Raw genomic sequence first — 24383 nt, forward strand, 5'->3', positions numbered from 1 at the left:
AGAGAAAGAATTTTCAGCAGAAGAATCTCAAATGGCTGAGAAGCACTTAAAGAAACATTTAACATCCTTAGTCATCATGGAAGTGCAAATGAAAATAACCCTGATATTCTACCTCATACCAGTCAGAATGTCTAAGATGAAAAACTCAGACGATAGCAGAAGCTGGCAAGGATGTGGAGAAAGAGGAACACTCCTCCATTGTTGGTGGGATTTCAAGCTGGTATAACCAGTGTGGAAATCAGTCTGGTGGTTCCTCAGAAAATTAGACATAGTACTATCTGAGGACCCAGCTATACCACTCCTGGGTATATACCCAAAAGATGCTCCAACATATACCAAGAGCAAATGCTCCACTATGTTTATAGCAGCCTTATTTATAAATAGCTAGAAGCTGGAAAGATGTTCTTCGACAGAGGATTGGATATAGAAAATGTGGTACATTTACACAATGGAGTACTACTCAGCTATTAAAAACAATGACTACATGAAATTCTTTGGCAAATGGTTAGAACTAGAACATATCCTGAGTGAGGTAACCCAGTCACAAAGAACACCCATGATATGCACTCACTGATAAGTGGATTAGCCCAAAATTCGGAATATCCAAGATACTATTGACAGATCACATGAAGTTCAAGAAGAAGGAAGACCAAAGTGTGTATGCTTTAGTCCTCCTTAGAAGGGAAAACAAAATACTCACAGGAGGCAATATGGCTACAAAGTGTGGAGCAGAGACTGAAGCAAAGCCCATCCAGAACCTCCCCACCTGGGGATCCATCCTATCTGTAGTTACTAAACCCAGACAGTATTGTGGATGTCAAGAAGTGCTTGCTGATAGGAGCCCGACAGAGGTGGATGCTAACCATAGGACTGAGAAGGGTCCCCAATGGAGGAGTCAGATAAAGGATTGAAGGAGTTGATGGGGTTTGCAACCCCATAGGAAGAGCAATAATATCAACCAATCTGACCCCCCAGTGCTCCCACGAACTATACCACCAACCAAAGTGTACACATGGAGGGACCCATGACTCCAGCTGCATATATAGCAGACGATGGCCTTGTTGGGCATCAATGGGACTAAAGGTCCTTGGCCCTGTGAAGGTGATGCCCCAGTGTAGGGGAACACCAGGATGGGAAGCTGAGAGTGTGTGTGGGGGTAGGGTAGTAGCCTCTTTGAATCAGGGGGAGGGGTGATGGTATAGGGGATTTATCAAGGGAAAACCCAGAAAAGAGATTGCATTTGAAAAGTAAATAAAAAAAATCCAATAAAAGAAAAGAAAAAAAAAAAAAGCATGAGTAAATGACACACTTATAACACACACACACACACACACACACACACAACCTATATTTTCTCTCCTTTTAAAAACCAAAAGAAAAACATTTCTTTTTACTTTAAACACACACACACACACACACACACACACACACACACACACACACACACACACACACGAGCTAGAATTTTTATTTTCACATTCTAAAAATTGTTTTGGATGTATTATATATAATAATGGCCTGGGTTCAGCTCCCTGCCCCAACACTGCCCCAATAGTGTTTCTGTCTGTCCTGGGTCTCCTTCTGTAGACTATGTTGGCCTTGAAATAGAGACCAGACTGCCTTTCTCTTGTGAGTGTTGTGATTGAAGGCATGTACTAGCAAGCCTGGCCTGGTTTATTCTCCCCTTCTCTCTCTCTTTGTCTGTCTTGTCAGTCTGTCTGTCTGTCTCTGCCTCTCTTTCACCTCCTCTCTTTAGTCTCTCTCTCTCTCTCTCTCTCTTTTTTTTTTACAGACCTTTATTCTTTAGTATTCTCTGGTGATTTTATATTTTGTAGTAATTCAGTATTTTTTTAAAAATTATTTTCAGGAGCTTACTGCAGTGCTCTGTGTGGCAAGAATGGATGCTTTCTCTCTGCTATTTTAATCCTAAGAATTCAGATGAGCAAAAGATAACAGAAATGGTCTATGCTATATTCAGAATTCTGCTTTATCATGCAGTCAAATATGAGTGGGGTGGCTGGCGCGTGTGGGTGGATACCTTGTCCATCACACATTCAAAGGTAAGTTGCTTTATAAAAGTGTACGCTATTTTAATAACTGCAATTTTGAATTTTACTCATGTAAAATATTAATATGCTTGAAATAAAGGAAAAAGGCAAATTATTTTCTGAAAATATAGTGAAGTAAAACTAAAAGGTATTAATAAAATTTTTTTAGTCATATAGATCTGAAACAGTTATGTTGACGTGTATTATGTGTGTTTAAGAAAAATTGAACATCATGTCATAATATATAGAAATTTATATTTTTATATATGCCATACTCAAGTTTTCTGAATTTGATTGTTAGGAAGTTTTGAACACAAGGTGGCGCACCATATTCAAAGATGAGAGGTTTTTGTTTTTGTGTTTTTGTTTTCCTCTGGTAAATATAAAGTTAAATAAAAAGAGAAGTTCTGGATTATATTTGTACTTTTTTCAGGTCAAAATCAGGCAAAAAATCAGGCAAAAAATTGGTTTAAAAGAACCTACTCACCTGTTGTCCTGTCCGTAACAGCGTGTGATAGAGTGACCTGGAACTTGTGACCTTCCTGCCTCCACCTCCTAAGTTTGAGTGGTAGGCCGTGCCGCTTCCTCCAGCCTATGCTTTCCTTATTTAGCTTTACGAAATTATAATGAACTATTAGAGACACTGAGGGATACAGAGAGCAAGGTGCCTAAGACGTAGCATTTATGAACTTAAATGCCCTTCTCAAGTGCTTTCTGTGTACTCTTCAAGTCTCCCCCTCTCAGTCTCCATGAAGTAATTCGATGTTACTACTTCTGTATCTTCCTCCTAGTCTTGCTGAAATACATACATTTATATATGTTTTAGTTGTATGTTCAAAGTGAGCCTCTTGCAGCCTATGCTAAGCTTTCTCTGCCCTTGAGTCACACTGTCAAACCCTTACATGTCTTAATAATAAGTAGTATTCTCTTATATATTTAAACTTAAGGTTAATGCTGGCACATTCACTGACGTACAAATCATTGTTTATACACTGCTGTTTGGATTCCATAGTTATTCCGGCCCTCTGTTCATTTTCTCAGTTGTTTTCTCTTTCTCGCCTCAGCTTGACTCTTCCACCAGTTGATAAGCAAATTCTGTGTGTTTGAGAGTTTATGTAAGTCCTTAGAGCTGTACTAGGCAATACTTTGTAGGGTAATGTAATTCCCCCTCAGATTAGTGCATACATACTGTTACTGGCATTTAAGTTCTGATTTTTTCACATCACCTCATCACATAACATATTGTCTGCTATTTAAAATGTGTGATAGGCTAAAGTTTTAATTCATGTATCATCACAATCTAAATCTTTTGTTTACTGAGTGTGTGGTTCTATATGACTTTAATCCCAGGATGCAGAAGGATCTCTGTTAGAGGAACCAAGTTCACTTATCAGAACCCATGTCAGGTGGCTTGACTGCTTGTAACCCTAGGGCCGTGGTTAGTCAGTATCTCTGGTGTCTGAAGGCATCTGAATTCACACACACACACCCAAATGCAGACACACAATACACATAACTAAAATGATAAAAAAGTAAATCTTAAGAAAATCTATTGGGAAATAAAACGTGGCACTGATTTTATGAAGCACCTTTGTTATATACACTAGATTTTTTTGACTGATCAGTTTAGTCTAAAACGTTATTCATCTAACCATAGCCCAAGGGCAAAATCCTGCCTGATGAGTTGGTATAAACAAACATTTTGAAACATAATCACTCCTATCCATATATTTATTAATATATGGCTATTTTGCAATATAAGGATAAATTGACAAAAAATATACATATATTCACAAAACAAGAAGACTTTGACTATTTCCATGTTGCGTTTTGTTTTGCATGTACTTTACGCTTATTGCAACTAGTAGGTTTTCAATGCATACTGTCAAGCCCTTGAAAAAAATCAAGTACTGACTAAAAAACATATTCACATGGTTTTATGTAAAATTTATTTTAATGTCTGAAAAAACAGTACTGACAAAAATGTATAATTTTAAGCAAAAAATGTTTAAAATCTGTACATTTATCTTTGTTTTGCAAAATAAAGTCGTTTAAAAAATAAAAAAAAAAGGATAAATTGAGTATTTTCTATAGCATTACATGATTTTCAAAGCCCCAGCTGTTCAGAGTGTGATCCTATATAGGAACAGTTTCCCCTGACTACTTTTTCTTTATTAAAGTGGGTTCCTGTAATCTGGGTTGATTACCTGTTAGTAGGTCTTCACCTTTTAGAGAGAGATAACGAGAAAAATTGGTTTGCTTCTGAGCCTCATATGCATTTGGATTAGATTTCAGAGCTATATGGTAGCATTGCAGGTTAGGAAAAGTGTGCCAAGCAAGAAGCAGACGTTTTTCATGTTTTCTAAGTGTATATGAGTTTGCTGAGGGAAGGATGGTTAGGGGGATGTTACCTTCAGAGAGATTTAGTTAAGTGTCACCAGACTTTGAGAGTATCAGGTCTTTTCAGAGGTCTATGAAGTTCTGTCCAGCTACATTACTCTGTGGGGTTGGATTTTCTCTGTAGATTTCTACCCAAACAATAGAATACCACAGGTCCCATGTAAGATTATGGATATATCCGTCTAAACCCATACCGTTTCCCTGCATAGGCTGCCATTCATTCCTTTAACAATAAGTTAGTTTTTAAATTTACTTTCTCTCCTATATCTACCTTGTCTTTCACTGATGCCATGGAAATGTATTTTCTAACTTCTACTTGACAAAAACGTCACTCTGGCTGTAGGTTTTAGTTTTCTTCCTCTAAGTCCCGACATGCTCAGATCTCTGCTTTTCTCTTGGTCTCTGCCTTCTGTTTCTTAGCCAGTGTTACCACCTTATATCTTCTTGTGTTTTCTCCATTATCTCTGCACAGTCTGTACCTCTGCCTTCTGATGGCAACCTATTTCCCTTTATTCTGTCTGTCCCCCCTTTAGTAGAATGGCACCTCTTCCGTCTCTACTCTAGGCTCTTTGTTGTTCGGTTGATTTTTGTCTCCTCAGCTTTTCCAGTCATGCTGTGCCCAGTCTGTTTGTGGTTCTCTACTCTTTTTCTTCTAATATTAAAAATTTCCTCCTCTTTCTCTCACTGTTTATATGTATTCACTTTTCAGTTCTTTCCTGCTTCTTCTATTTCAATGCTTTCCTAGAAATTATGAAAGTTGAAAGAAGATTCCAAAACAGATATTATCCTGGAAGGTATTGTTATCTAATGGAATATGACATACATGTAAAATGGGCTGCATATAAGATTCAGGCCATAAATATCACAGAAGGGAAATACACAGTGCAGGAGCGGCAGCTTCTCCCTGAGGTCATAGAGGGGTCTGTGGGACAGGTGACATGGAGCACAGTATTAATTACTTAATTACTTAATCCACAGAGGCAGGAATTGGGTGACTATCTGGTGGAGGAAGCAGGCAGAGTAAGGAAAGACACAGAGACAGTGTCATTTAGGAAAAAGTGGTAAATAGGTTTGCATGGAGGTGTGTGGCTTGCATCAAGGAGAATGCTACGTGTAAAATTGAAGTGTGGGCCAACATTAGCTATGTGTGTCCCTGTGATGCCTCTTCTCTTCCTGTTAATAGAAGAGAATTCTTCTATTGCAAGTTATCAGCAGCTATTAACAATTTCTTCTCATCATCCAAAGAACTGTGCTTTGTGCTGAAGTTTTAGCAGTGAGTGACGTTAAGCATTTGTTGTAGCAAGGAAGAAGTTTGATATCACTGCATAAAGCTTCTTGACTTCTTCTGTGTATGACTAAGCAATCTGTCTTACCAGGAAACCACAAATATTCTTGGTGGCTGCTTATGAAAGCGCACGTGCCATGGCCCCTCACAGTACAATGTTGGATCACTTCTGCAGAGGAATTTAGGATGCACATCTTATTAGAGTTTTCTTGGGACAGGGCTCTTTTGTGTGTTGTCCTTGGCTGTCCTGGAACTCACTCTGTAGACCAGGCTGGCCTCATAGAGATCCACTTGCTTCTGCCTTGTGCTGCGTTTAAGCCACAGCTTGGATTCAAAATCTTATTCCTGTAGTGGAGGAATTCTAAAAGAGTTTATTAGATTTGGGGATCAAATGCAGGGTCTTTTGCCTACTATGCAAGTTCCCTAATACTAAGATATACCACAGGATGTAAATCTGTACTTTAAAAGTAGCCCCCAGTTCTGTATGGTATGTGCGTACAATCCCAGCTATTTTTTAAGACAAGCCTGGGCACTATAGAGGACCAATTCCCAAACATACATATATGTATATGCACACATATCCACATGTATATACATATGTGCACACACATACATACATATATGTGCACACAAACATATACATACATAAAATAAGCTTTTATGCACTAAGAAGTTTGAATACTCCTGTATGCAGGGAATAGTTTTGCTACTTTCATATAATTCTTACCTACCTACCTTTGCATTAAGCTGATAATGTAGTATAAGATGTTCTGGTTCTCAAAAAAGTATGTGGAGACATGGAGAGTCTAAAGAAACTGAATGTGTACCTCAGTGTATGGTCTTTTAACAGAGTTTTAATTATAAAAATCTGTACTGTTTGATGAATTTAAACACGGTGCAGAGAAGGGAGGAAACATAGTATTTGCAAGCAGTAGGTGTTTTTAGACATGGATTATATAGAATAAATACAGAGTGGTCAGAGAGAAGAGGCAGGCATTGTTTAGTTGATATTTTTCTTCAGGGCCTTTTGATTTGAAACAGATTTTAAAACTGCTTTGTAAAGAAAATAATTGCTTTAAGGAGAGGCCTGTGTCTACTTTCCCATAAAAGCCAGTGTTCTGCTTCCTTTTTAAAGGAAATGTGAAGTGCTTTGTGTTTTTGTATTTTCAAATTGGAGTAAAACTAGATTTGCTACATTTTTGGCAGGATGCTATATTTAAAGTACTAAATGAAATTGTGAGAGGCAAAGAAAAACTTGTTTCAAATTGACTCTTGTAATTTCAACTTTTAATTTTAGTTTTTCATACATATATTTTCATTTTCTTTTGTGAGAATATTCTTCTTTGATTAAAAATTTAAAGGCATTTCTTCTCCATAAAATTTATATGAAATAACTTATTAAATATTTTTATAGTCATTCTTTTTTACTTTAAAATGTTAACAGTTATTTTTTAAAGGGTAAACGTGTACTCCACAGCTCTTCATATGTATCTGTAATAGAGTTTGGTTTAGGTGTGAGTTATTTAGCTAAGGAGGTGATTGATTTTAGCATGCTAAGAATTTTGTTGAGTTTCTTGTAGCCAAATGTTCTGTCTGTAAAAAAGTATCTATTTAAAAGCATCTTAAATACTTTTTTCATGTGGTGTTATAATCATATCATTAAAGCTTACCTTTTGCTTTCTACAGTGATTTTTGGGGTCTCAGTATTACAACTTTATATTGTGGTTCTTGATGAAGAACCAATGTGCAAAGAACTAAGTTGCAGAATTGGATGGCTTTTGCTTTTGCAGTTACATCAGGATATATGCAGCTGCTATAAAAAGCCAAAGAGACTCAATTGCAATTTTATTGTTCGGTTTGATAGATTTCCTGCCACCTTTGTAGCAGGGAAGCTGTTTGTCATTGTGTGCTGTTCCGCCAACAGCCCAACTAGGTTTGATAAGCAGTAGTAGGCTTCCAGCAACTGCACTGGGCTGCTTACTGTGGCTCAGGGTTCAGACATGTGCCCAGCAGCCTGTGTAATTTCATTGTAGTCTGTTTTCAATGTTTTTTCCTTTTTACAATAGGGTGAAATCTAATACAATTAAATAATAATGTTGTCATTTGGTATGCTAAAATGCTCTTAATCTTTAATTATTCAAATTAAATTATTCCATATTATTAATTGTGAGACTGACCCAAACCCTCTTTAAAATATAGAAACTGAGTTTTAGCCTTTGGACTGTATGTTCTGTGTTGCTAAAAGACATGAAATAACAAGTAGAAATTAATTATACTTGAATTAAAAATGTAATGTAAATTAGATTGTGCTCAACTGGATGAATTTCAGTAAAATACTTAAAGATCTTAGATTATTAAAGTATTTTACTTACTGTTAACATTTTGAGAAGCTCTTTAATTGTTCATTTCAGTCCTGTTATAGACAGAATGGTAGAATACTAAGAGTAAAAGCCATCCATTAGTTAATTTTAAGAGCCAGTGAGATGGGTAAAGTTGTATATTGTCTAACCTGATAACTTGAGTGATCCTTGGACTCATAGGTAGAAGAGAAATGACCTCCACATGTGCAGGGGAGCATGAACACACATGTGCTCATACATAAATAAAATGCAATCTAAAACATCAAAGAAATGTCAAATGTTGCAATTTTTATGTTTTACAGATTATTTGCATTTTATGCTTGGCTGGTGAAGTAGTCTTATCATTAAAATTTTAAATAAAAATGCCTTTTCTTATTTCTTTTTTCTTTTTTTTTTTTTTTAAAAAGCTAGCCTTCAACATCAAGGCTAGAGAACATGTTTTTCTATGAAGATGTTCTGCATAAATAAAATAAATATAAGGCTACGAACCTTAACCAAACTCAACTCATACTTTGTATCCGGTACCAGCAGACAAGAGCAAGTTACTTATACGAAATATAACATACAGAACAAATCTTCAATAAAGAAATCAGCACAAGCATAAGTCTTATATTTAACCAGTATTATTCCCCGAGAGGGGTGCACCGTTCCTGGAGGTACTGCAATACCAGGTCGATGCGTGGAGTGGACGGAGCAAGCTCCTATTCCAACTCCTAGTTCCAAAAATCCATTTAATATATTGTCCTCGGATAGAGGACGTATCAGATATTAAACTGATAAGAACAGACACTACACTTGATCTTAGCCAAAAGGCCGAAAAGCGATCTCTTATTTCTTTTAAAACTTAAAAATAACAGGAAAATTAGAATGTACTCTAAATGTATGTACACTAGAAGCACAAAGACACTCAGTGTCCATATGTTCTCACACGACAATATTAGTATTTAGGTAGGAACTTCAGGCCCCGTGATCCATGTGTGTAATTGCTAAGCAGTGATGTTCTGTGTGTGTGCACTTCCTTTATATACTTATTTTCTCATGGGATACATTGCTCTAGGGTCTCCAGAGTTTCTCTATTTTAATGAATGTTTTATTAGTTACAGTAAAGTGTTCACTAAAATTTTTAGTAATTTATATTATAGATTTGCATGTAAGCACATGTTTATATTTTTCAAGAAAATTAAATTGATCCCAGGAGATCAGGTACATTCAGGGAGGTATGGCCATTCTTGGGTCTTCTCTTGACACTTTCCTTCTGTTGGTTTGCCTTGTCCAACCTCGATGTGATAGTTACTGTCTTTTCTTATATTTTGTTTGTTATCTTTTGTTGTTATCACTTAGAAGACTATTTTTATTTCTGACTAGAGACAGGTCCGATGAGAGGGGAGGAACTGGGAAGAGTTCAGGGAAGGGAAACTGTAATCAGGATATATTATAAGAGAAAAGACTCTTACTTTTATAGAAGGGAAAAATAAAATTAACGATTATTTTTTATTATAGTAGTAAAGATGATTAGGACCTTTGGGCTGCTGCTTATGCAGTGCTAGGGTAAAGCAGGTTAGTGAGTATTGCACGAACTCACACTTTTAGGACAGCAGCCCTAGCTTTTACTTTTATTGTTAAGTGACAGAGTTCCTGTATAGCTTAGGCGGACATTTTCCCTTTTTTTCTTTGTTTTCATTGAAAATAATTTTTCTTATACAACATACAATATATACAGTTTCTTCTCCCTGATGTCTCCCCAGATTCACATGTCCAACTCCACACCTTCTGTTTACAACAAAGAAAATGCTTGAGAAACATGTATACACACACACACACACACACACACACCATAAAAATCACATAATCAGAAACTGTGACATATAACAAAAGAACTGTAAAATAAAATAATAGCCAAACAAAGCATTATAAGACAAAAACAAATTAAAAGATGGCCATCTACTCTTGGACATGGCCAGCGTGGTTCGCATGTTCATGAAGTCTTTGCAAGTGGGTGTCACTTGGTGGTAGCTTCTGGGTTAGGAATGTGGACTTGTGTCCACTTGCCTTCTCAGCAGTGGGAACCGGCCTGGCCCAGGGCTTTGTGCTTGCTGCCAATGTCCTTGTGAGCTTATCTGTGTGTCCGTACTGCTGTATTAGAAGGCTGTGTTTCCTTACCGCCCTTCTTCCCTCCTGGCTGTTACAACCTTATACTTCCTCTTTGCCTCATTCCTTGAGTCCTGAGAGGAAGGGTTTGATGAAGACAGGCCATTTACAATGCAGTGTTCCAGCGTCTCTCACTCTCAGCACACTGCCCAGTTGTGGGTCTGTATATTAGTTACCATCTACTCCAGAAAGAGTTTCTCAGTTGAAAGTTGAGTGAGGACTGATTTATGTGTATAGCAGGTTAGGAATCAATATGCTGCTATATTCTTTAGCAAAACAAGTGTTTGGTTTTCTCCAGCCTGTCTGAGCCTCAGATTCTTGGCCACCTGAGCAGTCAGGCATAGATTCAATCTTATGGAATGGGCTTTAAATCCAGTCAGAGAGTGGTTAGTTTTTCCTACAGCTTTTGTGCCATTATGGCTTCCTTCTTTCTTTCTTTCTTTCTTTCTTTCTTTCTTTCTTTCTTTCTTTCTTTCTTTCTTTCTTTTTTTTTCTTTCTTTCTTCTCTCTCTCTTTCCTTCCTTCCTTCCTTCCTTCCTTCCTTCCTTCCTTCCTTCCTTCCTTCGTTCATTTCTTTTTAATTGAACAACTTTATTTTAAAAAACAGAGATAAATGTACAGATTTTAAAAGCACTTTTGCATAAAAGTGTATGAATACATTTTTGTCAGTACTTGATTTTTTTAAAGGTTTGATAGTATGCATTAAGATCTTACTAGTTACAATGAGCATAAAGTACATGCAAAACAAGATGTAACCTGGAAATAGTCAAAGTTTTCTTGGTGTGTAAGGAACAAACATAATTTTTTTTTTTTTTTTTGGCCTTTGTTTTTCTTGAACATCATATAATTTGTGAGTTGTTTCTGGGGTGTTCAGAGCTTTCTGGGGTTAGTATCCAATTATCAGTGACTGCATATTATGTCTGTTCTTTTGTGACTGGGTTACCTTACTCAGGATGATATTCTCTAGATGTATCCATTTTCTTAAGAATTTCATAAAGTCATTGTTTCTGATAACTGAGTAGTACTCCATTGTGTAAGTATACTACAATTTTTCTATCTGTTCATCTACTGAAGGACATCTGGGTTCTTTGCAGCTTCTGGCTATTATAAATAGGGCTGCTATGAAATTGTGGTGCATGTGTCTTTGCTATATGTGGGAGTTTCTCTGGGGTGTATGCCCAGAAGTGGAATAACTGGGTCTTCAGGTAATACTATGTCCAATTTTCTGAGGAACCGCCAGACTGATTTCCAGAGTGATTGCATCAGTTTACAACCCCACCAGCAGTGGAGAAGTGTTCCTCTTTCTTCCCGTTCTCGCCAGCATCTGCTGTCATCTGAGTTTTTGATCTTAGCCATTCTGACTGGTATGAGGTGGAATCTCAGGGTTGTTTTGATTTGCATTTCCCTGATGACTAAGGATGTAGAGCACTTCCTTAGATGCTTCTCAGTATGGCACCTTTCTTAAGGATATGAATAACCAATGAAACCATTAAATGTGCTGCTTTAACGTTGTATTAGACAAAGAGGGGACCATTGTGGAAAGATAAGGTAAAGAGGCATGAACTTTAATTACCAACTGTCAGAAATTTATATACCTCCCTATATCTGCTCTTTGTGGAAATCAAGTTATTCTTTTCCTCCCATTACAGGGAGGGTACCTCTTGGGGCCATGCCTTGAGTTTCATGGCTTATTTCTTAAGACATGGGAGGGTAAGTTCAGAAGTCCTTCATATACTGCCATTTCTCAGTTTCTCAGCTCAAAATACGTAAGATGCGTCAAGCATTATGTTTTTGATAGAGTACACTGAACTCTATCAACCACAAGCAATATTTGTTAAAAAAAAATCAAACACATTTTTTATATACCGAAGGAAAAAGGCAAAAACTAAAGGTAGTATCCCAAGTTAGAAATCGATAGGAAAAGACCATACAGTGTATCTGTGTCCAAAAGCCATGGTCAAGCATCTCACAGAAAATCTATAAAAAATACTTTAGAATTATAAAGATTCTGAACCAGCTTATTATAAAAAGAATTTAGTAATATTTTGAGCTAATTCACCAAGAATAATCAGGTAAAATATATGAAAAAATGTTAGTTGTATTTGCTACATTTGTATTAAAAATAGAGTAAGAATTTATACCTGTATGTAAGTGTAAAACAATGGTTTGGAATGATACATGAAAAATTAATAGTTGATTAATTGCTTGATTGTTATAGGATTTTTTACACTTGAAGTTGATGGTGGTAGAAAAACCTTTTTATACTGTATTCTTTTTATAGTTGAGCCATGAAAATTTATTCCAGAATCGCTTTTTGTTCATTGTATGAATGAGTGAATGAATGTACAGTGCTTTTTGTGTGTATCACTTGGTTTTCTTATGGGATATTTTCTTTTTCTATTAGGCCTGTAATGTTTTCATAATATATTCACTTTTGTAGTTGCCCCGAGATAGCATATACCATATGTTTGCTGTCTTAACAGAAAACTCTACTAGTAGAGAAGTTAGTTTTGAGTATAAATTTGGATAAGTGCTTTGTATAAGGTTAGTCAATAGGTATTGATAATTAGATTTTACTATTATATCTGCTGCTATGTGTGATTGTTGAATGCTCTTCTGTCATCTTCTAAAAGATCTTTTCTTTAGTAGTTAATCTTTTCACTGATACACATTAATAATGTTATCTTATGCAGTTGCATTGAAAACATTGTTAACATACAAATTAGAAACTATGATGTCCTATTCACCAAGTGTTGTATGAAAAGATACATTCATTTAAAGCAAAGTTAATTGCTAAACATGCATGATAATTTTTAAAAAGTGTAAAATTTTAGAAGTTAAGCATTCTTAATATATGAAATAATAAGATAATGTTAATGTATTGATTAATTTCTCTTTTATCTCCTAGTTCATATATTTGAGTGCCAAATAAGTTGCAAGTGATGGCAAAAAAATGTTGCTGTTAATAGCACATGAGTATCTGTAACAGGGAGTTCATAGAAGTGCTTTCCGAACATTACAAACAGCTATAGATTAGCAATCAAATGATTGTGAAGATTAATGAGCAGTCTTTTAGCTCGGTAATTTAGAACAATATCTGGTCATTAATTGTGAATTATCAGTTTTAAGTCACAAATACCTTTAGAAAAACAGCATATAAAAGATAACAACAGTGATAATTGTTTAATTACCACTTGGCTTTTAGACTATTGGAATAAATTAAGGGGAAATTAGTAACACAACCAAACTTAGATTTTTTTTACGAGCGTTTCACATCGGGAAGGTATATGCTTTCTTACCTGTGGTGGTAACTTTTTTCCTTAATAACTCTGTCTCCAGTTTAACATAACAGTAGGAGGAGTATATTTGTACATACTTGGGGGGGGGTTCCAAATTATTTGATATGATGTTCTTTCTTATAACGGCTCCAGCTTTTTTGTTGCACAGAAAAAAATGTGAATCAAAAGAAAGAGACAACATTTATAATGAGTTTAAACCTTGAAAGCAATAGTTGACCTTTGGGGGAAGGTTTGAAATAGCTTTTATTCATTAGCTAAGCGCAAATAAGTGTTTGAAGCTTACAGTATTTAGAGCTTCTACAATATCAAGAATAACTAATTTATTTAAATTTATTTAAGACCTTTCTTTTGATGACAAATAGGCTTTCGTGGTATTAAACCTGAAATTGAAAGAATTTTAATGTTATGTTTTGTAAATGGTGCTCATGTATTTGGAGGAGAGAAAGGGCTGATATTGGGTTGTAATGTAAATAAATAGATAAATTTAATAAATGCAAATATATTTCTTAACTGATTATATGTATTTCTTATAGGTTACTTTTGAAATACACAAGGAGAATCTTGCCAATATATTTAGGGAAGAGCAGGGAAAAGGTGAAGAGGAAATAGGGCCGTGTTCTTCAGGTCTGGTTCCAGAAGGCGCTGGTGTTACCAGGGATGTTGATGTTTCAGTGGGGCCCCAGCACTCAGATCGGAAGGATTCCCCCATCTCTCCTCATTTCACTAGAAATAGTGATGAGAACTCAAGTATCGGGAAGGCAAGTTCCATAGATTCTGCATCCAACCTTGAACTTCAGACACCCGATATATCTGGTGATGAAAAGAAATTGGAGCAAGAAAGTCGAGAGTTACTGAATCAAACTGCCATTCTGGAAACAACTGTGGATGAAACAAAGGGTTCATGTGAAGCATCTTCTGATGCAGCAGAGCCAGTAGCTCTTACCTCTGATTCTCTGGAACCAGGCAAAGATGCAGAGACCAGCAGTGAAGTGAGTGCTTCCATACCTTCTCCCTCAGAACAAGATGCTGCAGAGATGCCAGAGTTACTGGAAAAGTCTGGAGTAGAGGACGACGAAGACGATGATTATGTGGAACTGAAGGTAGAAGGCAGCCCAGCTGAAGAAGTTAGTGTGCCCACAGAGCTCCTAGGTGAGACTTTGTCTGTAGCTGCCTCTGAAGGCAGAGAAAAGCCAGATGTGTGTGGCAACAGCTGTGAAGTTCAAGAGAAAGCACCTATCACCAAAATTCCTAATGATCCTGAAACTGGAGACTCTAAAGAGTCTAGGTTCCCAACTGTGGCCACAGCAGGGTCTTTAGCTACCTCACCAGAAGTTCCTGTTCCTCAGACAACTGTACAGTCACACAGTGATGAGATACCAGACGAAGGGGCGAACGCAACTCACAGTGCTGGGGAAACCGAGTCAGTTAGTGATTGTGCTGATAATGTCCCAGAGGCTCCTGCCACTGCTGAGCAAAAGATTGCCAAGCTGGATGTTTCTAGTGTTGCTTCAGATACCGAGAGGTTTGAATTGAAGGCCAGTAGGAGCACAGAAGCACCACAGCCTCAACGACATGGGCTTGAGGTAAACATAGATACTGTCTTTCAGAAAATATATTCATGCATGTTTGCCTAAGTATATAATAGTTGTAGGTACATAGTCTATATGTAAATTTTATGTTTCAAATGGTTTTATAATATTTGGCAGTCTGAATTTATGACCATTCATTCATTCATTCATTCATTCATTCATTTTTAGTGATACCGAGGATTAAATATGCCATGTAAATACTCTACCAGTGAATGATACTCTTAGCCCCAATGTAGGTTTATTAAATGGCAGCTTTATTATTTTAGCACACATCACCAAACATTACCACTTTTACCTTCAAATTTGACATAAATTTAGTTTATAAAGCAACGATAGGCAATACTTGCTTTTTATTCTTCAGCTAAAACAGTTTTAGCACATTCCTTCTCTGGTTAAACCTGGGGCTATGGAATTACCAAGGCATGGCTGTGACTGTGAGGAGAGTCTGATCGGGAGGCACAGCTTTCTTTTTTATCCGTATTTCACAGTGACATGTGATACAAGGGGTTGGGTGCACATTATTGCGCTCCCCCCTTCATTAACCTCTGTTTCTCATTTCCTCCTTTTCTTTTGGTTGTTGTTGTTTTGTCTGTTCTTCATTATGTTGACCTTTGTTAACTCTTATTTTAACTAGTGAAGAATGACCTAGTTACTGTCTGGATCATAAATACTGTCATCTTAGCTAATATTCAGAATTAAAAACTGCTTGATTCCTTTGTGAAATGCTACACAGTGGCAGTGTCTAAAATAACATGGCTCTATGCTACTTACTGTTGGATTGTGGTATTAGTATTGTACCATAATAACTTTGCTTTAAATGTGTGGTAAGATTACTCATTGATAAGTTTCATTTAATTTTACTTTGTAGTGCATTAGAATTTGAATATTTGTTAGATGCATTTCAGGGAAGCTACTAAATTCTTTGCTAATGCCTTCTTTTGAAGTTAAACTTGCTTTATAAGTTCTTAACCTTTACTGTATTAGATATCAAGGCAACAGGAACAGCCAGGACAAGGAACAGCACCAGATGCAGTTGACCAGCAAAGGAGGGACTCCAGATCCACCATGTTTCGCATTCCTGAGTTCAAGTGGTCTCACATGCATCAGCGTCTACTCACTGATCTCTTATTTTCCATAGAAACAGATATACAGATGTGGAGAAGGTTGGTTTGTTCAGATATTCATTATAGAAGACATGTGAATTTTATTCTCTGTTTTAAAAGAAATTTATGTAAACATTTTGTATTATCCCAGACATTTGATTGAAAAAGCAGAATATAAATTACTCTGTATTAGTATTTTATCACATTACCATTTATTCTCCATTTTATGTGTGAAATCTGTGGACTACAAACCCAGTAAAATCTAAGATTTTCTGTACTAAGAATTGCTCAAAGTGGGGCTGGAGAGATGGCTCAGTGGTTAAGAGCACTGGCTGCTCTTCCAGAGGTGCTGAGTTCAATTTCCAGCAACTACATGGTGGCTCACAACCATCTGTAATGGGATCTCATACCGTCTTCTGGTGTGTCTGAAGACAGCTACAGTGTACTCATATACATAAAACAAATAAATAAATCTTAAAAAGAAAAGAATCGCTCAGTTTGTTACAGTATTTTTTTCTAGAGTAGCATTAACTAGGTTATAGTAGCTATTCCAATGGGGCTTAATTATTCTAAGTGCCAAAAAGTAGTTGAGATTTGTATAGCATTGTTTATATATTCAATTCAAATAATCTTTATAGGTTCTATTATTTTACGTGGTGTGATTTATAATTTTAAAAGAATCCAATTTGTTGATTTTTGTAAGTTACTCTTAAGACCACATTTAAGAGAATTTCATACCACTATGCGCGAAAGTATTAATAAAAATTTATTTTAAATAGCACATATAGTGCTGTTTGCCTTCTATTTTTTTCTGTGATTTCTCAATAAGCATAATTTCATTTAACTCTTTAGTCCAAATGTATAATGAGTAGTGTCTGCTTTAGCAAAACAAGAATAGCTTACATGTTCTGAGAAGGTGTGCCTTCCCGCCTTTTCTGAAGCAGGTGTGTGGTATACTCTGATTTCCTTTCTCTAGCTTCATCAGTAAATGTAATTTATCTTTGGGCAGCCATTCCACAAAGACAGTTATGGACTTTGTGAATAGCAGTGATAATGTCATCTTTGTACACAACACAATTCATCTGATCTCTCAAGTGATGGACAATATGGTCATGGCTTGTGGGGGTATACTGCCATTGCTGTCCGCTGCCACATCGGCCACGGTAAGGACCTCACCCTACGGTGACATCGTGAATGCTGTGGATGTGTTGTAGGAATGAAAAGCTCATTAAGAATGGTACTTTATTAGGCATGAGTTCACTTGTAAAGGATATGATGAAAGTGTTTTCATTACCTTGGTTTTTTTTTTTAAAGATGAAAATAGAAATCATCTGTTGTAGATTTCCAGAAAGCTTAAACTTGAAAAATCTAGAAATCTGAGGAATGCGTCTGGTACATGTGAATGTAGATGTAATCATCAAACTTTATATTTTAGCATGAGCTGGAGAATATTGAGCCTACTCAAGGCCTTTCAATAGAAGCCTCAGTGACATTTCTTCAGAGGCTAATTAGCCTTGTGGATGTACTTATATTCGCAAGTTCTCTCGGTTTCACTGAAATTGAAGCTGAAAAAAATATGTCCTCTGGAGGAATTCTGCGACAGTGTCTCCGATTAGGTAAACTGTTAAAAGCCATTAGTTAAGAATTTCATTTAGTATTTTCAGTTATCCACCCATTAAAGTAAAGTTTTTCTTATTTTTGGGGAGGTGTGTGCTAACCGTGTTGCCATGGGCCTGCATTTTCATGCACATAGTAGTGGCTAACACACTTGGTTATGAGGTGGGCATAATTAGCATGCTGCTAAGGTGATTCTAACATTCACTCTTCTCTGCTAACTTTTGTTTGGGCTAGAATAGAGATATTTAGATAGTATAAATTAGTAGAAGATCTTAGCATGTCTGTTCATCTTGGCTATTGTCTTCTGAGTACCATGAAATACTGATTCTTTTCTTTTCCAAACACACTTCCGTAGGGAGGTTCTCAGTGGGTATTATTCAAGTACACTTTAATTGCAATAAGCTGACATAGTTTATTAAAGTATTTATCAAAGTCATTAAATCTCAGTTATTCTGGAAGCAGTTCCTATTTAAGTGAAAGCAAGCATTCGTAGAATGACTGTTCAAGTCTTCAGGGTTAAGATTTCCTTGTTCTTTGCATGAGGTTTCCTATGTAGGTGTAACTGTTGAGATCTGTTAATTTGACTTGCTATGTAGAGAAGATAGTGTGGAAAGAGGGTCCAAGACATGGACGCAAACCCTTAGGAATCTTGGCTTCATGAAAACAGTAATCTGTAAAAATAAGAGCAGCAGCAGTCAATTAGTAAAAAATTTCCCTACATTTTTCAGGAAGAAGTACTAGAAACTAGTAAATAGTCATAAGTGAATTTTTATACCATGTTAATTTTTACTTGAAGTGCCATTGGCCATAGCTTTTAGATGATTTATAATGTTCTAAAGGAATTGGTGTACCAATTTGTAGAAATTACTAAAAATTCACATTGTGCATTACAGATAGAAGCTATTATTTTTAACTTCTGTCACAAGTGCTGATGTTTATATTGCAATGACAAGTCTTTTGTTCTGTTGTCCAAGAGGAAGTTGTAGATTAAAAAATTAGAAAATTATCTCAAATTGAAAACCATAATTAGTGCAGTTGAAATCTAAATATAGATTTGTCTGTGTAGGGCTGCTCCATCTTTAAACTTACAAGAATTTCTAAATTGAGCCCGCCGGCTGTGTACTGCAGGGGTAGAGTAGATGCCAAGTAGTTGCCTAGCTCTGTGAGACTCCGGGTTCAGTCATTTGAAGTACAGGAGACAAACACTCTATTCCTGAAGTGATTTCTGTTCCCCAGATCATTCTTGAGTGGGCTGGAGGACATTTTGTGAAGCAGGATTCAATGAAGATGAGGTTATTTTGAACTTGGTGTGTAGTTGAAGATGTCATTTGAACTTGTGGTCCTCCTGCCCCCTCCTCCCCCAAGTGCTGGAATTACAGGCATAGATATGCTACTAAACATTGTTTACTGCCGAGGATAGGGATCAAATTCAAAGACTCAGCAGTGCTAGCAGAGCTGCTTTTCCAGATCTTAACCATAACAGAGGATAAAATTAGTGAATAACCACTAGCTGATAGTCAAGGGACATTTTAGGAATTTGCTCAAGATAATATGTTTTCAATGAACTGTAACAGGAATTGCATACGGAAGGTGATTTATATCTGTGCTGTACCCTTAAATATAACTTTCTTTTCTTTCCCAATTTAAATAAAAATGTTATAGTGTGTGCAGTGGCTGTAAGGAATTGTTTAGAGTGTCAGCAGCACTCACAGCTGAAAGCCAGAGGAGATACAGCAAAAAGCTTGAGAACAATACATAGTCTGATTCCCATGGGGACATCCACAGCAAAGGTAAGATATGCAATCACCGATTCCACAAAAGAATATTTATATTCCACAATTAAGAGCCTAAGCAGTTTGCTCATTTTAACATAAAGCTAAATCAATCTGACGTGAATTCTGAAATAGTCACTCTTGTGTCAGTCTAACGTTCAAATGTTTGTGTTTTAAATCCACGGTGAATATTTGCACGTACTTAATCTTGTCTGCTCTCTCAGTGCTTCCCTGCCGCTATGATACTTTCTCCACGTGACTCTCTGCTCCCCACACTCAGCTCCCACAAGGAAAGGACAAATGAAAAAAACGGGGAGAAAGCATGTGATGACATGCTTTTTTGATGATTTACTCTGCCCATTTATTTTTTTAAAAATTGTTTAATGTGTGAGTGTGTATTATCATTATTTATTTTATCTCAAACAGAGCCCAGTGGACATTGTGACTGGTGGTATATCTCCAGTAAGAGATCTTGACAGGCTCCTGCAAGACATGGACATTAATCGGCTTCGAGCAGTTGTTTTCAGGGACATTGTAAGTTAAAATAGATCTTTCAAGTATTCTCTTAGGCGGTGCATGCTTCCTGTTGGGCCTGAAGTACTCGAAGTAGAAAGAAGTTCTGTGAAATGAAATCGACTGGTTCAACAGGCAGGCCTAGAAACCAGGTTTCTTGGAACGGATATAAATCTTGTTATGGTAAGAGGGGTTACCTGAGTAAACAGAGCTAGTCCATCAGAGTGAAAGAGCAATGTACACAGCACTGGACACTGCCTGTTCCTTTATGTCTCAGCAAATCCAAAAACTTCCACTGTACTTATTGGCCTGGTCAGACACTCTTGCTAGTAAATGACAGTCAGAATCCAAACCTTCAGAATCTTTGCACTTAATGTAATAATGTACTATCTTCTAAAACTATATTATCTTACTGAATATTTAATGTCCTCTTCTCCCTCAAGGGTTTGTTAAAATGTATTAAAAGGTACATGATGAAATGTTTGTTTCATTGGTATTTTAAGCCTTTATTTGTGTTTTATTTTTGAGGTAGGGTTTTTTGTAGCTCAGGCTGGCTTTCAACTCTCGGTTGCTCCTGCCTCTTCAGAGCTGGGACTGTAGTCACATGTCTTGCGCTGTCTTTTAAAATTTTTAAAGATAAAATAATTTTGTTTTTAGCAGATTTTGATGTTAAAAATGTTAAACTCTTATAAATTATAAATCTTAAAATAATCATTTGTATGTCCTTAGTACTGCGAGTATTATCTTAAGTAAGTACTATATATTTTGTATTGGGGTACTTTAAATATGAACTTCATATGAAGTTTTATGAACATTATTTTTTGTCCTTTCTCTGGTATTTTAGTGCCTTCTTGTGTTCTTGACTAGGTCTTAGTACAAGTTTATGATTTGGAGTGTTGTTACCACACAGAGATTTCTGAATATTGACTGAATAGCACAGCACCAGATGCATTTATAGTCCCTGTGAAGAAGATGACAACATTAGATCTTTTTACTGGGCTAGCCGGCACATGGTAGAAAGAGGTAGAGGAAGGAAGTTAAGTATTTTTGTAATTTGATGAGATGAATAAGGATTTAGTAAGGCCTACGTAGTCAATAACTAACTAAGAAAACCAAGTAAATGATTTGCGTAATGGTCACATCATCAGTAGTTATAATACATGACAGGAAAGGGATGTTTAATTAAAAAGGAAAAATATGCAGTTATCTTTCTTACCAAGACTAAGAAACCCATACCTGCAAACCTACAAAATGCAATAGCTTACTAGAAATACTGGAAATGTGTCTAAGAGCTGATTCAGGCAGACCTGTTAAGGGACAGTTTGATATCTATTTTTTTTATGTACTCGTGTCTAGAATTTCTTGCAGTAGTTAATATTTTTTGCAATTTTTTAAATATGAGAACAGAGGTGATAATTGTTCTGTAAGTTTCCATCTATTTCCTCGGCAACAGAGCAGGAGGCCTAGGGCAAGTGCTGGTTTGCTGGGAGAAATCTTCAGACTCAGAAACTTACCATGTACTGCACATCCTTGTAATTTTAGGTTTGAGAGGTATATTTGATGTTATTAAATTTAAAATAATAAGTTAACCTTTTCTGAGGCATTACCAGACATGATGTGTGTGTAACATCTTCTTTCACTGGATAGAGGTCACTGATAGTCACATGCAAGTGGCTTCCTCTATGTCTCAGTTTAGCTTGTCCTTTTCTTTGAGGAAATGATTTGTGTTTAGTCCTATTTATATTTATCTGTGATATTTAAAATATTCTGGAGGTTCCTTTTCCATCCCTTCCTCTCTCTGATAACTTTACTCTTCTCCTGGATGTTAATTCTGACATCCTGGGTATCGTAGTGCAACAATGCTCTGAGATTATTAAGTTTATATGTTTGGAGTTTTAGGATGAAAGTAAAAAGAACTAGTTACCTTTGTATTGCGACAATTACTATTTGAGTTGCCTCTTAAAGCATGGCACCACACGTCTCTTCAGACTGAGCACTCAGTTATTTTAATGCTGGATTGGGTTTTCTGTTTCTGTGCTTGTGTGCAGTTTCATTTAATGTTACGATTGCCAAGAATATGTTTGACCTTGCTCAAATATATTTTAGAATTTTTACGTTTACTAATCAATTATTACATAAATGATACATTATTTTCTGTGTACATCAAAAGATTTGTGAACACCTTTTATATTTAAACATTGTAATGTGAAATATTATTAAAATGTTAACAGTGGCCTAACAGTTGCTTTTGTTTTTTTTCTCAGGAGGATAGCAAGCAAGCTCAATTCTTAGCTTTGGCTGTTGTGTACTTTATCTCTGTTCTGATGGTCTCAAAGTATAGAGACATTTTGGAGCCCCAGGATGAAAGGCACAGTCAGTCTCTTAAGGAAACTGGTAGTGATAATGGGGATGCATCACTTCCTGGTAAGTCTCCATGTTTTATTTTCTGGTACCCAAAGTTCAAACAAAGCGGTACCTGGTTAAGACACTGATTCTGGAAACTTTGTGTAAAGTGATACCATAGCATTGCATCTACTAAGAGCAAAATACTTTAACTATGTTACTCTTCAATTTTATGTAATTATACATATTGTATAATTATTTACAATTGGGAGATGTGTTTTGCAGTGTAAGTGGTCTATTTTAAAGATGAAAACGTTTTGTGTTTGCTGTGAGTGGTAATTCAGTCTTTTACAACACATCCAGGAAATTGTTAAACAATTAGTAGTAATCACTATAGTTCTAAAAGTAGCTTTTAGCTAGGTACTGGTGGCACATGTCCTTAATCCCAGAACTCAGAGGCATGTGGATCTCTGAGTGAGGTCAGCCTCTTGAGTTCCAAGACAGCCAGAGCTACACAGAAAAAGAAATCCTGCTTGGAAAAACAAAAATAAAAACCAACCAATCAAACAAAAGGAGGTTTTAGTTACAGACATACAGTTAGGTAAACAGCTTTGATAGTTACAGAACTACCTGCTCTGAGAGGAGGGGGAACCCCCACCCCCCACAGGCTTTCATTCAGTTTGTACTAGGTCGTTGTATTCGAGTAGATTTGAACATACAGGAAGGAAAAGGCTCCACCTTCTTGGGGCTTATCTCTTGCAGGAGGAGACAGAAATATTTTTTAATAGACAAATTTTATGGTATTTTAGAAGGCAATGAAAGTGATAATAAATAAAATGTCAGGCGTGACAGGAGAGATGGTTTATGGACTTTTTCTTTAAGAGAAATGAGCAGTCATTGGAGTGTTGAGCACAGAGTTATTACTGACATGTATTTTAAAAATAACACTCTGGGGCCAGTGTTCACCTGATAAAAGCGTTTGCCATGCAAGTCTGATGATCTGAGTTCAGTCCCTCAGAATCCACACTGGAAGGAGAAAACTAACTCCTGTATGTTTCCCTGTGTCTTCCACATGTGCACCATGGTATATGTGCACCATGGCATTCAAGAGCCTGTGTGTGTGTGTGTGTGTGTGCCATATATATATATATATATTAGAACACATAAACAACAATAATAGTAAATAAACTTTAAAATTTAGCACTTTGGATTCTGTGTTGAGAATTCTCCTCAGAGGAGAAGAAAAACTAGTATCTTTGCTGCCATGTGACATAGTACACTGAAACTTAGTAGTCTAGAACTATAGCAGCCTTCATATTTCATGGTTTCTGTGGGTGTTATCTGAATGTGACATGGTGGGAATGCTCACCTCTGCTCAGATGTTTCCTGAGACTGAAAGATTAAGATGGCCTCTCTGCTGTCTAGTGCCTTAGCTGGGAGGGCCCTAGGCTGGGGTTGGCTGAGTGCAGCAGTGTTGGGGGAAGGTCTTGGTTCTTATGGTAGCTTAATTTTTCATTTTCTTCCATTACTTTGAGAGACTTTTCTATTTCCATGTAGTCTTTCTCAAAGTAGAAGTCTGTTAAATTTAACAGAGCTGATTTGGATCCTGGTAAAAAGTCTGGCACGCTTATTAAAACTCAGCTTTGGAACTGGCTATGACTTCAGATTCAATTCTATTGGTTAACTTTATTGAACTAGCTCAGACTGAAGGATTTCTTAAATACCTGAAGGTGTGAGTCAGTAGGATCATTAGAGCATTTGCCTTCCACTGCCAGTTATGGGAACAGTGCAGTAATTCACTTGATGGGCTAGGGTTGTTGTAACCACACAGATAACTAGAGGCAGTCAGATTCTAGTATATTTGGGTGACAGGAGAACAGTATTTGTGAATATTAGTGTGTGTATT

At 36.5% G+C, this 24383-nt stretch overlaps 1 protein-coding gene across 2 annotated transcripts in view; it reads left to right on the forward strand.

Annotated features, from left to right (window-relative positions):
* The window catches only part of LRBA (LPS responsive beige-like anchor protein), a 533667-nt gene that overhangs the window by 99856 nt on the left and 409428 nt on the right, over positions 1-24383 (forward strand). For both annotated transcript variants that reach the window (XM_080915741.1, XM_080915742.1), the window contains exons 22-29: positions 1868-2060; positions 14074-15123; positions 16114-16292; positions 17242-17395; positions 17668-17848; positions 19512-19639; positions 20048-20155; positions 22399-22558. In XM_080915741.1, the coding sequence (XP_080771867.1) occupies positions 1868-2060; positions 14074-15123; positions 16114-16292; positions 17242-17395; positions 17668-17848; positions 19512-19639; positions 20048-20155; positions 22399-22558 (2153 nt within the window). The remainder of the gene's footprint in view (positions 1-1867; positions 2061-14073; positions 15124-16113; positions 16293-17241; positions 17396-17667; positions 17849-19511; positions 19640-20047; positions 20156-22398; positions 22559-24383) is intronic.

The sequence above is a fragment of the Micromys minutus genome, assembly GCF_963924665.1.
Source record: "Micromys minutus genome assembly, chromosome: 4".
In the NCBI taxonomy this organism is placed as follows: domain Eukaryota; kingdom Metazoa; phylum Chordata; class Mammalia; order Rodentia; family Muridae; genus Micromys; species Micromys minutus.